Source organism: Gopherus flavomarginatus, chromosome 3 (assembly GCF_025201925.1).
Source record: "Gopherus flavomarginatus isolate rGopFla2 chromosome 3, rGopFla2.mat.asm, whole genome shotgun sequence".
NCBI classification, from domain to species: Eukaryota; Metazoa; Chordata; order Testudines; family Testudinidae; genus Gopherus; species Gopherus flavomarginatus.
Genome location: NC_066619.1, coordinates 49,772,715 through 49,788,919, shown reverse-complemented (window position 1 = coordinate 49,788,919; position 16,205 = coordinate 49,772,715). Strand labels below are relative to the sequence as shown.

Sequence of the window (16,205 nt, the reverse complement as noted above, 5' to 3'; positions counted from 1 at the left end):
TATAGGGCAATGGCACTGGATACTGGCACCACTATTTAACAGGTGGTGATTTTAGTTGATATTTCACTCAGGTAGCAAATACATAGAAAGCATAGCTGCAGCTGGCATCTCAAAGCTGCCTGCACCTGTATGCTGCTAGTCTGTTGACTGCAACAGTGCCTGCCAAAGTTATCGCCGACTAGCGTGGGGAAAGCATCCTGTTGTGGAGACAGAAATAGGGCTGCCAGCCCTTGAAACCTTTGGCAGAAGATTGCAGAACACCTCCATGAAAGTTTCATTGAGGTCTCTCAGGAGGACTCAAGGGACATCCCTAACTCTGTAGGGGAATGAAAAGCAGATAACACTACTTCTCTATGTTGTATTGCTACCTCTTCTAGTAGGAGTAAATTAATGAAAAGTTGATAGTCATGTCCTATTAAGTTGGGAGCACCGTCACTGCAATAGGAAATAAATGTACACACTTACTCAAGGTTCCTTCTCCTGTGTTGGGCTCACCTGTGCTCATCCGACTGGACTGAGATGGAGTCTCAAATATTTCCTGGCTTGCGGTGCAGCTGGACCCCACCCCACCTCTGGTCTCCCGTCCTCCATCCTCTCCTCCTCCTCTTCCAACTCTTCCTTGTCCTTGCTGTTCATGCCAGGGAATCTGAGACTTGGGCTTCTCAGAAGTATCCATGGTGGTATGCAGGGTGGTTGTGGCATCTCCCCAAGTATGGCATGCAGCTCTTTGTAAAAACAGCAGGTCTTCAGCTCGGCACCAGATCGCCTGTTGGCCTCCCTGGCCTTCTGATGTGCCTGCTGCAGTTCCTTGGCTTTCACTTGGCCCTGCTGCTGATCCCTGTCATACCCTTTTTCCTGCATCCCCCAAGCAATCTGCTCATGGATGTCCATGTTTCTACAGCTGATCCGTAACTGTGCTTGCACAGACTCAGGCCCGTAAGATACAATCTCTTCTGTTTGCTCCAGGCCAGAGTGCATCTTGAGTGTGTAGTGGCATGGTCAGCTGGGCATAGTGTGTGTGTGTGTGTGTGTGTGTGTAATAGGCGCCTTTATAAGAGACAGCCCCAGATATCGGTATTGTCCCTATAAAATTGGGACATCTGGTCACCCTAGCTGGGCAGTTATACACAGCGGTGAAGAGCTGCTAGGTGTGTTCCCCTGATTGGACAGTCAGGAAAAGGCATTTCAAAACATTACATTAAAGTGTAGACACATGCACAGCTAGGTCAATGCAGGTGGCTTAGGTTAACCTAACTTTGTAGCGTAGAGCAGGCTGTAGTGTGCTAGGCTTTAAACTTTGCTCACATTTAGGATGTAACTTAGGATAAATCTTGTATCTAAACAAGATGATGTGTAGTCTGACACTATTTGCTTTAATTTTATTTAATTTCTGTACACTTGTTTTTATTGAAGACACTGTGCACTCATAAGTGCCATGAGCCATTTCCAGAGAGAAGGGCAACAAAGAATTCAGGCAAGTCTGAGTGAGGAGTGGGTGACGGTGCCCACTCCGAAGACTTGGTCAGAGGTGTCATACCATGGAAGCCCTTCCTTAAGAGGCACTTTCTGGATTCTGCTTTTCAACTGAGACACAGAAATAAACTAAAGTGAAAATCAAGAGGGTTGGCAAGCAAAGAGGGGACTGATGTTTATAGGGACACCTCAAGTACTTAACTGCATGCTTCTTCTTTGATAATTACAAAGCACCAGAGGAAGTGTGAATTGAGGGCACAATATACATGTAATATTTTTATTGTATATTGGTGTAAATGGTCATAATCTTTTGAAACTCTTTTGAAAAGTTCTCTTCTGGTTCACTCAGTTAGGAACCTGTTTTGAATAGATGCAGCTCAGATATCCATTTGAAGTATGAAAGATTGTGATGTTTTAATGCAATTTGTTTTCCGTAAAATACATATTTAGTGACATGTTCAGACAATTCTGTCTGTGCCTTATTAAAAGTAATCGTAGCAACCAGCAACCCTTGTGAAGCAAGCTGTTCTTCTCTTTTAGGAAATACAACTTCATCTAAATTTCCTCCCTCAGAAATTGCAGACATTTGTTAGTTTGCTTGCTTTCAGATCCCTTTCCTGTGCTTTTTTTGAAGCTATTGTGCAGTGGATTTTTCTTGGCTTGTTACTTTCTATTGATTATTTAAAAATGAAACAAAAAGGGCAGCTCTCTCTAGGACCTCGTATTTCTTCAATCTTGCACAATCATACTAGAGAGCGATATTAGTGCTTTTTTTCAACCAAGTGTTAACAATAAGATAATTTCATTTGAAGAAAATTCTAAAATAAATTAGCATAAAATAAATTTCAGAATGGAGACATTTTATATTTTTTATAGAATGTTCTCATGAATATTAAAATACACTGGTTGATTGGCCTACTTATTTTGACACACTTATTTATGCTTGGTTAAAAGTTTGATATTTTTCTATAGGTATGAATTGGGAGTACAGGAATTAGTTTAAAAAGTTTTAAAAGTTAATCCTATCCATTACAGTTTGATAAATATAGTATTGCCTTCTGAACAGGGATGAATAATAGCAGATTTTTATTTGAACTACTGTATGTTGCAGAGTTGAAAAATAACCAACAAACTTTTAAAATCTGAAATATATATTAGTAGACTTATTGGCTATTAGAACACTGCTGGGTGTATACAAAGTTATATTCTTTTTTCAGGGACAGATAACTGTATGTGCAAAGTTTGACAAAGATATTTACCTCCCAGAAGATGCTGAATGTTACTTTGTTTACAGTGGATCCACTCAGAGACATATAACGTTTGCTGAGCGAATTAACGATAGTGCTCTTCAGTCCATCATTCCAGGTGAGCACGGTTGTTATATCACATTTTTATTGCTCTCTCCCATCCCCACTTTCCTTTTCGATGTGAACTAAAATCTGATATTTTGACATAGTTGTGTTTTCTTATTAAGTTTTATAATGGGAAACATGGTGTGGTGGGGTGGACTTTGGGGATGAGTTTGAGTGGTTAGTCTTGTTTCTGCTCTCTTGTGCCTTTTGCAACACTATATATTGTTTGCAGTGGGGGAGCAGTACAGTGCATGTGGTCTTCAGATGTGACTTGATTATTAAGTCTACAAAACAAGCCAAGTCTCAGCCCAGGTCTTTTGCTCCTGGACTTCTGAAGCCTGCAGAACCCTTCTGTGTCAGTCTGTGGGCCATCCTAGGATGTAGTGGTTAAGTTCTTCCAGTTCTTCAATCTTGGCTTGCTCTAGGGATTTTACTGAGAATTGTGGATTTGTCCAGGTCTAGATTATGTGTGTGCCGCTCTGTGGCTTGCTGGGTATGTGGCTTTGTGGTATGAGGTTTTGTGGACAATTCCAGCCTGCATTGTATCATTTGACAAATGATGTGAAGAGATTATATTATGGGAGGTAGATCCAAGGAGGCAGGGTTCAGGTTAAGTGCCTAGAGCTGCCTCTGCATTTTAAGTGCTTGTTTCTTTGGGTTGTGGGGGGAGGGAGAAAAAAGAATGGGAAACACACTTGTTGGTGAGTAAGTAAACCCTCTTGTTTTTGGTGGGGTGAGAAATGCCTGTACTTATTTGACTTCTGGAATTAGTGTGGCACCCAGGTGCAGTCCTGGGGAGCATCACTTCTTAATTCTCTCTTCTGATTTGAAGTCTTTTAGTAGGAAGTTGTCAACACTTGTGTTTGGAACATTGCCTAAGCTGATGATACATGTGGAAGGGGAGTGGGATGCAAACGTATGATATTGGTGCTTCACAGTGAAGGGTGTGAACTTGGACTAGCCTAACACCCCACTTACTGCCTTAAAAAGAGATTATCCCCTTGGCTGCTATAAACCGATTGTTGTTTTTTTTAAAATATGACTTGTGAACTTTCCGTTTGTTAGTAAATAGCAGATATAAATACATTTTGCCAGTGCATTAGACTCTGCTTGTTACTCGTTCCTATTTACTTATGCAATAACTAGAGGAGATTTAGATTCTGAAAACTGGCAGTTGATTAAAAGGAAAAATTCTGTGCTGTCCCACGACTGCTTCTTTAATTCATTAAATGGGAAGAGATTATCATGGAATAAAATGAAAGAAATGTAATGTCATGTTTTATTCCAGGGTATCCAACTAATTTTTTATAGAGGAATGAATTTGTTTTTAAATTGTTTGTGGACAAGAAATAAAAACATAGGGCCACAGACTACACTCAACCTGCTACCTATTCCTATAGAAGATAATGGGAGAGTAAAACAGAGATTGAAAGTTGAATAGTCTTTATATTGTAACAGAACTTTACTTAGCAAAGTTGCCAAATAAAAATACTTTGTATCATTTTATGTTTAAAGACCACTATCACTGCTTCTTGTTTACTTGCCCATTTTTTGCGTGTTAACTGATTTGTATGAACAATTGTAGTAGTAGTAGTGGTAGTATGCAGAAATTAGATGCATACCTACATCGTTTTAAAATCTCCCCTTTAAAATAGTATCAGAAGGTTTCAGCGTTCACTCATGTGGGATGTATAAGAACAGTGCACAGCTCTTGTAGAGATATTTCTAAGATGTCCGTATGCCAGCTCAGATTTAGAACCTAACCTTGGGGTTTTCAAAAGAGCCTGACGGAGTTAGGTGTCTAGGAGAGTGGGCTCCTAACACAGCTGGGCACCTGTGAAAATTCCAGCCGTAAATTGAAAGCTTAAAATTGCTTTAAATCAGTGTTGTCAAAAATGTGGTTGCATAAATAGAGACATACATTTGTGGAAAGCTTCTGGGGAGATCAGTGGGTATAAAATCCATGTTAAAAATAAATAAAACCCAGTGATCTCACTCCTTGTCCCTCAGGAATCCCTTTCTTTGCTGTTATCTTTTTTTTTTTTTTTTTTTTGCTTCTGACCCAAAAAACTGCTTCCATGATCGGTGACAACAGTCACAAATAAAGGGCTGATCTTGCTAGGAGAGCAGAATGGAGGTATAGAAAAAGTTGCCACTGGGGGCAACTCACCATCTATACTCGTCCTACGCTGAAAGTTGTAATTTTCCATTCAGATGACTGTTGCATCTTTAATTTACATGCCAACAGCTGCTACCCTGCAGGTGACATCTGCTGCCCCGTCCATTCACTGCTCCCAGTTCTGTTCCCCCCTCCTTACCCCTACTCACTGTGACCTAGCAGATATGCTTTGGGTATGGGGTTGGAGGTACCTAGCTGTGCATGGCCCCAAAATTTGCATGCTGGGATCTGTTCACCTAGCACCCATGCTCAGATGTGGTCTGCCAATGACCACCTACCTGTCTCTCACTTTCTCCCTGTCTCTCACTGCTGATGAATACTGAGGACTCTACAGGGTAGAACCAAGACTGTGAAAGGAATTCTAGGACTCAGATAATTTAAATTTACCATTTCCCATCTCTTTTTTTTTCTTAAATTACTGTAGGTGTTGAAATGCCCTAAGCCACCTCATGCTTTTGAATTGGGGCATTCAGCACTTACTGTAATCTGACAAGTGTTTTTAAACAGACCATGTTAAAGTACCCAGGACTGGAAAGTCTAGTTTTGAAACCAAATACATCAGTATAACTGGGAGGACATTTGTTAACAGTATAGTTAGTTTTAAATTTGTGACCAAAAGTGATTGATAGATTCCCTTTAACAACTGGATTTAAATGGAGGGAAGTAAAATACAGCAACTTCAGATACATTTTCAAAGTATTTCTTAGGTTAAAAAAGAGATGAGGGAAGAGCAATATATATTCTAAAAGTAGCTAATGTGTTAATAATTAATCTATGTTATATTTCAGGCCATGGATGCCAAGAAACCGTTTCAGTCTCTGTGGTCATGTACATGAAGGGTTATTCTCCTGTGACCTTGGGCTGCTGTTCTGTCACTTACAAACAGAATCTGTCTTGCAAGTTATCTCATTTTCTGGTTAGCCACTTTGACTGCGTCACTTCTACTAGTCACCAGACACTACTCAGTAAGTTTGGGCTAACTGTGGAAGATTTCCAGTCATTGGATCATGATTTGATGCTGGCCATAGCTCATGAAGAGCTGCCACCTACATGGAACATCCTTGGAAATTGTTCAGAAGACGGTAGGATTTTTCATTTAAAAGCTTTTAACTGTAATTTTCCTGTACCTGTACAATTCATACTAGTGTTTGTGACCTTTCATAGCAGATTCCACATCCCTATGGTTTATTTTACTGTTCTCTGAACATAAGTTCCCCATCATAAGGGAAATCAAGGCTTCAATTTTTTCCTGTAGCATCACATTGTTATTGTAATTCAGTCTGTCAAAGAACCCTTTGTACATTGACTCTTACTGTGAATTTAGTCCTTTTGATGAATAATGCCTGTCTACAACTGCTGACATAGTTGACACTTCAAAAAAACCAAGGGTTATAATAATGAAGTGTCTCCACCTTGATTCCAAACTGATGAAATATTAAAGAAGAAAAAAGGAAAAACAGATTACACCAACAAAAGAAGATGTAAACAAATTATGATGTCATGGAACAGGCAAAAGAATGTCTCAGTACAGGAATTCTAACCAGTGACTATGCATATTGTTTACCACAGTACAATCAATAGTGATGCCTCACTTAGGATTGCATTAACTCCTTGACGAATAAGTATTCCATAGGTTTCAGGGCCACCCCTGCACAAGATGGACTCATCATTAATATATAATATGCTCTACTAGGGAAGCATGGGATTTTTTAAAAGCAGCAAAGAATCCTGTGGCACCTTATAGACTAACAGACATTTTGGAGCATGAGCTTTCATGGGTGAATACCCACTTCCTCAGATGCATGTGGCTGGTTGTGCGCTGAAAGAACGTAGAATGAAAAATAGCCACAGTACTTTATTTGAACTGTATTACTAAAACTTTTGTAATGAAATCAGGTGAAGCATTGGTTTCAGGTTTCATTACAAACACACAACTGGGGTTAGGTTTGCTGAGGAGCATGAACTTTTTCTTTAGACCCAGCTGATTTATTGCTTTGCTTGTAAGCCATGTGAAACTTGATGGCTTCACGGGTTTTCCACTGACAGTCTGGTACATTTGTCTGAGTTTATTTTGAGTACTTGAAATTGTTCAAAATTTGAGGACAAGCAACCCCATGTGAACCTAAGATGGAAAAAAGACATTTGAGAAACCAAACCACTGAGTTTCACCCCGTTCTATTTATTGAGTGAGAATTGTTTCAAGATTTTTCTAATTCCGCTATGTCTGTAGATAGTAATGGATTTCATCCTGCTTTGGAGTGTTCTTTTCGAAAAAAGGTTTTTCAGGACATTGGAAATCTGTTTTTAAAAAATGGGTTTAATTCATAGGATTATTTTCCCTACAAAATTTGATATTAGGGATATACCTGAAGAGTGTTTTTTTTTTTTAAGGTAGGGTGGCTTGTGTGGTGCATTGAATTAGTGCGCACATGTATGGTGAGTTGATGGCTTAGGCGATAAGAAAGAGTGTGTTCAATTGTTTCCTTCTCATGTGTACTATACATTGGTTCACATAATTAAACTACATTGTGGTTGAGCATAGTTTCTAATCAAGGGCTTGATCCAAGGTCACAGGAGGCAATGGGAATCTTCTCATTACTATAGTGGGTTTTAGTTTGGGGTCCTAGCGAGGACCATGTCTAAAATGTCAGTAGACAGAGCTATATGCTGAGGTAGAAAGCCAGAGCTGTGTTGAGACACGTGCATGGCATCTGCTCACACTAAACTTGCTGCAGCTTCACTTACTTCTACTAGGCCTACTGAGTTTTAAAGTCAGAGGGTCGTGAGACTGTCTCAGCCAGTATTAGGAACTCCTGTGAAAATAGCAGCTTCCATCTAAATATCACTGGACTATTTCTTTAATTTGTAGTTATTGTCCAGCAATTTCACTTCAAAATGTTCCTTTCATTGCATATTGCACTACTCACTACCAGAAGAGTCTGAAAGGGCTTCACTTTACCTTTTGTTTTCATACCTTTTGCACATGCTTTCCACTTTGTTTTAGACTGACAAGCCTCAAATGCAGTGATAAAGCTGGGAAATGTGTCCCAACTACTGCATTAAATGTAATTGTTTGAAATATGGGATCACTTTGCCCCAAATGTGTTTCTTTATCAGTTGTGTCGTGTGGATACTTTCTATGTTTTAGATTTTCCCTGTAACCTGTGATTCTGTCTTAGCCAGTAACTCATAGTCAGTAGGTAGTCCATCCCCCTTGAAGACCACATGGAATCATCAGCATGTGCAGGATACCTCTCACCTATGCAGGGTGAACTGTTCTGAGCACATAACAGCCTTACGTAAAGTTTGGTACTGTCTTCCTGTTTGCTTCTGGGTGCATTTCAAGGCAGTGGTGACAGTCTCTAATGTGGTACTTATCTATCTGTGAAACCAGCTCTCACCTTATACCTGTGTCATGGTTGTTAAAGTTAGCAGTGATTCTCTTGTTGCTGGTTCCTGAATAAAACTCCCCACAACTGGTAGCACAGTTGGTGAGGGCCCTCACTTCTATAGTCAGGAATGTAGCACACATAATACTGCAAGGGCTTTAATTGTATTTATTTGGCATGATAGGGTACATTCTTCTCTCCATAAGTGTGCAGATCTCTTGCTAACACGGAATGATATACATGAGTCAAGAAGAGAATATATCTATTCACTCAGGAAAATGAACTCTGATTACTCCTGCTGATCCCTTCTGATTTGCAGTGTTCTGAACAGCTTTTCTCACAGTGTCACTATTCTATACAGCTGTCTCTTGTTTGTTTTTTTGCATCAGGGTATGTACACCAGTGTAGCTACAGCGCTTCAAACCCCACATTGTAGGTGCACTGCAATGGTAAGTTAAACCTTGCACCAAGGTGACTTGCTCTGCTAACTTACTGGTGTGAATTGCACCGGTGCAATTCCTGTTTGTACTGTTGCAGTGTCTCTACATCATGGACATTTGTATTAGCTACATGGTTGTAGTTATACTGGGTTGCTTTTTCATAACCTATATGAGCTCTTATTCTTGTCCCTTTTTAGCACATGCGCCAATGAAAAATGTCTGAATGGGTCCTGTATTATTCATTATTTGCATTTCATTATTGCCTGGGAACCCCGCTCCAAACATGGATCAGGGGTCCCATTGTGCTAAACTCTGTGTGAACACCCAACCAGAAGGCAGTCCTTGTCCCAAAGAGCATATAATCTCAGTTGTCAGGGAGCATCTCTCTCACACTACTTGTCAAGTTTACAAATTACTGAGCAGGATTGTGTATGTGTGTGTGTGCGCGTGTGTGTGCATAGAATCATAGGACTGGAAGGGACCTTGAGAGGTCATCTAGTCCAGTCCCCTGCACACATGGCATATAAGCTGATTGACTTTATTTCTGTCAACTTCTTTGTCTACACTGCATGTTTTTTTCCTTTTCCCTTCACTGTATTCTTTTCATCTCATTTCTATGTGTATGGTTTTATTTTGTTTCTTATGTTTCTTTTAAAAAAAATTCTTGTATAACTAGTATCTTAACTTCTCTTATCCCAGGTTGAGAGCTACTAATATACATGATTTGTTCACTAATTAGTTGCTTATCAGTTACTATAAGAGTACTGTACCTACATTAGGACCACACATTTATCAGACAAAAGAGCTGTTTGTTTGAATTGTTAGTTTTCAAAGGGCTGCTGTTACCGATTCCCAGAGTGTTTATTCAACGAAAATGACTTTAGAATGACATTGATGGAGGAAATTATTCTACCTTATGGTGTTTTTGGACCTCATTTTTTTAATGAGTATTTAGAGACATATGGTTTGATGGAAATACAGTCAAAAGAATAATTTATTCATAAGAGTTTTGGTATTTGGAACCAGTTCTTGTAATCCCTTTGTAAGTGTATAAAATGGGCTGGATAAAGGGAGAAATTGAATTGGCTACTGAGTGTTCTAAACAATCCAGGAATTTAATACAGTCACACAGGTCAGAACTTGTTAGCCGCATTATTTAAACTTGAAAAATGAACGGTTAATAAAAGCATGAACCTTTCAGGAAGCATAAATTATTATTGTAATAAGTGGTGTTTGCACACACAGAAAGCAATATCACCGGCTACCCATATACATAATACTTGAGGGGTCGTGATGTTCTGCTTCATAGTCGCAACCAGAGCTAAAGGAGACTCCATGTGGTCAAATACCCTTTAAAAAAAAATGTAGCCTTTATTTCTGAAGAAAAAACCCTGCAGGATGCTAATCACTGAGGTGGATTAAGGCACAGAATTTATTAAAACTGGCCGGAAAATGAGAGAATGTTTCCCTTTTTTTATCAATTTGTTTAAAAAAATTGGATTTTTTTTCAAGCAGCTCTAGAATTCATATTTTAAAATACTTCCTGTGATAGGTACTTTTTATTCCCTTTATAGAAAACCCCTGTAGATCAGAATAGAGATTAGGGGTTCTGTAGAAATTGCTGAAAGAAATCTGTCAGCCCAAATTGACCCTCCCATGGGCACAAACCTGTGGGAGAGGTCTGGGCCAGGCAAGAAAATCTCTGCAAGGATCCCTGCACAGTGTGTTCCCTATTTTGTCAGTGGAGTAGGATTTGTGGGGAACAGGCTGTGGCACTCACCCATACAGTTTGCAGACCCATGAGAGAGAGAAGGATGTTTTCAGAGGTCTGCTGCAGGGTGGAGTTAAGATTGTCTGTCTGGATGACTGTAACTGTGCTATTAATGAAATAAGAACATTTGCTACTTCCTTTGTCACAAACCATAATAATTTTCAAGGTAAATAATGTTCTTTAAAGTTTGGAACCATTAGTGGAAGCAACAGCATTTTCTGTTTCTGAATTTTCATGAATATTATTCACCTTGAAAATCAGTTATAGATATAGCAAGGGAAGTAGCCTATGCTCATATTAAATTTTCTATCATAAACAACACTGATTTCCTATTTCATAAATATGTCATAATTATTTCTTAGGAATAGCTCTTATAGGAGAAGCTGGTAGAAAATTCAAACCCACTGCATTTATCATCTACTTTTCTGAACAGTATTCATTATTTTGTGACATTTTAGACTTTATCTATTTTTCTTTGTCTACTGGCGTAATTCTTTTTACTAGTACTTCCTGTGATAATAGTCATTCCTGATAAGTCTCAGCTATTCACACCCAGCTTATCCACATTGTATCCTTGCTCTAAATTGAACAAAACATTTGTGTATATGACTTTCTCACTTAATTTGCATTAAAATTTGGTATTTTGAGAAAGAAAGGTGGGGGAATTGGCAAAACTCGTGTTCTCCTTCAAGGATTTGGGGAAATACTGGATGCATAACTTAGTTAGCATGGAAGCGATTTCTGGTATCCCCCACTCCATACCCCACCCCATCTCAGATTTTAAAGGGCTGTTCAAAAAGGGATTTGACATTTTTAGAGAGAAAAAAAATAATGAAAATATCAGAGGGGTAGCTGTGTAAAAAGCAACAAAAAGTCCTGTGGTACCGTATAGACTAACAGACATATTGGAGCATACGCTTTCGTGGGTGAATACCCACTTCGTCAGATGCATGTGGTTATTTATGCCTGCCTTTGGAAATTTCCACCACATGTGTCTGACGAAGTGGGTATTCACCCATGAAAGCTCATGCTCCAATACATCTGTTAGTCTATAAGGTGCCACAGGACTCTTTGTTGCTTTTTTAAAAAAGTGAAAGTTACAGTTGCTAGTGCTAACAAATTTTGAAACAGGCTTAATATTTCTGTGGTTAAGCCAATCTCTGACTACTGGGGATTAGAAGGTTTCTTGCATCTTCCTCGGCAACATCTGGTACTAGCCTCTGATGGAGATGGGTTATTGAACTGAATGGGCCTTGGATCTGCTCCATTATGGCAGTTTCTGTTGTCTTCTCAATATTTGTTTTTGAGATTCTAAACTCTCCGCATTAGGCACATTTTCAGTGCTCAGTAGAAAATAACAGCAATAATAATAAGCTAGACAACTTTTGAATGTGTTTGATATTTCCCTTCCATTTCTATAGTAGCCATTCTGCTGACAGACCCCTTGTGTTGCCTCAGAACTTGTTGGAATTGCCAAAACAAGCAAACATAATTAAAGCTGTGGCTACACTAGAGAAGGTTTGCTGGCATAGTAGCAAACCCTCCTAGCATAGGTGCAACAAACAAGTGCTTTTGCTGGTATAGCATATATCTGTTCCCTGAGTGAAATAAAATATACAGGCAAAAGAGCTTTTATGTTGGTATAACTGTAGCTACACTAGTGGGGTTTGCTGGGATGTCACAAAGAATGTGTACCTGTAACGACATTGCTATATTGAGAAAAGTTTCTAGGGCAGATTTGACCTGTGTGTGAAATCCCCTGCTGACTGCATGTGGGAGATTCTGTGCTGTGCCTCTATTATCATTAGGACCCTACCAAATTGATGGTCATAGGATTTTTAAAATTGTAATTTTCATAATTTCGGCTATTTATAGTGTTGTAATTATAGGGATCCTGACCCAAAAAAGAGTTGTGGAGGGGTCGCAAGGTTATTGTAGGGGGGTTGTGGTATTGGACAAGCAGAGGTCATCCAGTCTAATCACATTGCACTAAGGCTCTGATCCTGCACAGACTTACTCACCCAGCTGTGATTAGTCACACTGAAGTCAACTCACATGACTATTCACAATGTGTAAAGATAAGTATGTGTGTAAGTTTTTCAGGACTGCGGTATACTGAAGAACATTTTATAAACAATCTCTTATCTAATATAAAGGTCTGACAATGCATTAGGAGTTCATAGGAAGATGGAGCCAGGAAAAACTGAAAAACTGTCGGCCTGTTGTGGTGTCTCTGTCTTTTCTTCAAGTGACAAGTATGGAGTTTTCGGTCTCCTTCCAGGAAATGAATGAGGTTCATAGCCCAGAAAGAGCTTAGTCATTTCTGTCAGAGAGAAATATTTGTTTTGTTCTTTTATTGTTTTGGACAGAGGAAGGGATTCAGGTGCAGTAAGAACAAAAGGATTTATTTAATGTTTAAAACAGATTGTTTGGCTCAGATTTTTATCGCTCGAACACAGTGTTTTGGCAGCGGAATCAAGATCTGATGCAAAACAAGGTCTAGCGGGCATATCCCCTCCCCAACACTACCTTTTTTTTGTAGCATCTAGGCCTTTGTTAAACAACTGCCATACTGTTGTGTTTAGAAATAGTTTAAATCTTTCATTCAGATCTTGGAGGGGAGGGGGAACAGTTCTTTAATGAAAAATGGCCTTTTCTCAAAACTGAAAACTTTTCCAAAAAGCTTTTGCCTTTTCAGATCTTTCCATTTTTTAATTTAAACTTTCCCCAGTCTTGTCTTTTTTTTTCCCCTCTTCTTTTTGCAACTGAATGCAATAGAATGAATGATGCCCAGGTTTGTTTGTTTGTTTTTTGTCCCACCCATTTTTTCATTTTTCTTTCTCTTTTCATTTTTCCTTTTGCCAGTCTGTACATTTTCAAAACTTCCTCAAGTTCTGCCCATGCTGTCATCACTTGATGTGAGTTTTGGAGTGAACCTTTGAGCACTGAGCAGTCAGAACTTGACCCTTCGTATGGAAGCAGATTATCTTTCAGCTTCTAAGAAGCCATGAAAATCCAGGATTATTAAACCTCTTAAAATATACTGATAAAACAGGATTGTGCCCATTTAAGCATGATTATTTTTCAAGGCAGAAAAAAAAATAGACTAGAGGTGGCCATGGCCATTCTCAAGTCCTCTGAGATGTGCTTAGATGATATGGGGTGGAAAGATTTATTTCCTCTTTGTTCTGGGCAGTGTTTGTTGTCGTCCCTAACTTTTCACAAGTGATTAGTTAATCAATTCCGAGTACCTAGATTTCTGGGGCATTTTAAGGGAGCTCAGTATTGTGGAAAATCAAGCACAAGATGTCTCGGGGTGGATCACCCAAAAGTTGGGGAACCCAAGCGCAGTGGTCACTTTTGAAAACTCCCACACAAATAGTAGTAATCACCTAGTTTACCTTATACTTAACGTAAGGGATGATTTTTGTTAAATTTCATTTTTCCTCCCCCAGTGCAATTATAGTGGGCTGAGTTTTTGTTACAGAGCCAGGTGTGTTGTTCAAAGTGTTTTCTTTAAGTGGTATAGCGTGATTAATGTTGAGGCAGTCATGCAGTTTGACTGGCCAAATTATCATGTGATTTTTAAGTAATAAGTACCTTATAATATAAAACATATTTTGATATGTCTTGAAGTTACAAATAAATAAGTTACCGCAATGCCTATGGTAAGTTTATAAAAGGTGTCATCATAGGGCAAGGGACTATTCACTGTATTGATGGTAGAATCTGTCCCATTCTCAATTTTAAGCCACTGTAGTTGTCTGTTGTTACAGTGATTGCACTGGTTGATTCGGCAGTATTCTTGAGTAATATAATTATTTAATTCTTTGACCAGCTACCCTGTCTCTCTTTTGAGTAATCTTTCTGTCACTCTATTTGTTGTAACTATTGTGGTGGGGCATAAATTTTACAAACCTCTGCTGCTCTTTATTAATGGATTATTTACACACACATACACACGCGCACACACACAGAGCTCAATCATGGATCACACCTTTTCATTGTCATCGGTAGAAGGTAACATATTCTAAATGATTGTGCAAATTGAGCAGAATCGTAGAACTGGAAGGGACCTCGAGAGGTCTTCTAGTCCAGTCTCCTGCATTTGTGGCAGGACTAAGTATCATCTAGACCATTCCTGACAGGTGTTTGTCCAACCTGCTCTTAAAAATCTCCAATGATGGAGATTCCCCAACCTCCCTAGGCCATTTATTCCAGTGCTTAACCACCCTAACAGTTAGGAAGGTTTTCCTAATGTCCAACCTGAACCTCCCTTGCTGCAATTTAAGCCCATTGCTTCTTGTGCTATTCTCAGAGGTTAAGAAAAAAAAATTTTCTTCCTCCTCCTTGTAACAACCTTTTAATGTACTTGAAAACTGTTATCCTGTCCCCTCTCAGTCTTCTCTTTTTCAGACTAAACAAACCCAGTTTTTTCAGTCTTTCCTCATAGGTCATGTTTTTAGACCTTTAATCATTTTTGTTGCTCTTCTCTGGACTCTCTCCAATTTGTCCACATTCTTCCTGAAATGTGGTGCCCAGAACTGGACACAATATTCCAATTGAGACTTAATCAGCGTGGAGTACAGTGGAAGCATTACTTCTCGTGTTTTGCTTATAACAATCCTGCTAATACATCCCAGAATGATGTTCGCTTTTTTGGCAACAGTGTTACGTTGTTGACTCATATTTAGTTTGTGGTCCACTATAATCCCCAGATCCCTTTCCGCAGTACTCCTTTCTAGGCAGTCATTTCTGATTTTCTATGTGTGCAACTGATTGTTCCTTCCTAAGTGGAGTACTTTGCATTTGTCCTTATTGAATTTCATCCTGTTTATTTCAGAAAAATGGATTTACTTCATGAGATAATGTTTAAATTGAATTGCAGAAACCAGTGGCCCCAAAATGAGATTTTTGTTCCTTCGGACTTTGATGATTGTTGTTATGAGGACTATAGACTGACTAAACTGAAATATCGAACATATTAATAGTTCTAGCTGTTCATTTAACTCCATGTTGAAATCAGAATGCAAGATGCTGGTCAGAGGAAAATATTTTGAGGAGTTTGCAGGCATAGGTGCAATCTCCTTTGATTGAAGGTTTGCAATTGATAAGTTCAGTCTGTAGTCTTAGATTCCTTGCTCTGCTGAGCTCTCACAGAGCAATGGCTGTGAACAGAGCTTTCATAGAATATCAGGGTTGGAAGGGACCTCAGGAGGTCATCTAGTCCAACCCCCTGCTCAAAGCAGGACCAATCCCCAGATAGATTTTTGTCCCAGATCCTTAAATGGCCCCCTCAAGGATTGAACTCACAACCCTGGATTTAGCAGGCCAATGCTCAAACCACTGAGCTATCCTTCCCTGCCTCCCCAGCATTTCCAGTTGTATAGGACACTCAGTCCCACCCTGTTGGCTGAAGACCTGGCCTCAGTTGTTCATGCCTTCTTCACCTCTTGTATAGACTACAGCAATATGCTATACCTGGGCATGAAACCTTCAGCAGTTAGGAAACATCAACTAGTACAACATGTTGCAGCATGTCTCCTCAACAACACAGGCTACTGTGAGCACATCACACCTGTCCTCCACTCTCTACACTGG

At 39.3% G+C, this 16,205-nt stretch overlaps 1 protein-coding gene across 1 annotated transcript in view; it reads left to right on the top strand.

Moving 5' to 3' along the window:
* ARHGEF28 (Rho guanine nucleotide exchange factor 28) overlaps window positions 1–16,205 on the top strand; it is a 206,540-nt gene that overhangs the window by 50,925 nt on the left and 139,410 nt on the right. The window contains exons 3-4 of the mRNA XM_050945287.1: window positions 2,691–2,838; window positions 5,793–6,086. Of these exons, the coding sequence (XP_050801244.1) occupies window positions 2,691–2,838; window positions 5,793–6,086 (442 nt within the window). The remainder of the gene's footprint in view (window positions 1–2,690; window positions 2,839–5,792; window positions 6,087–16,205) is intronic.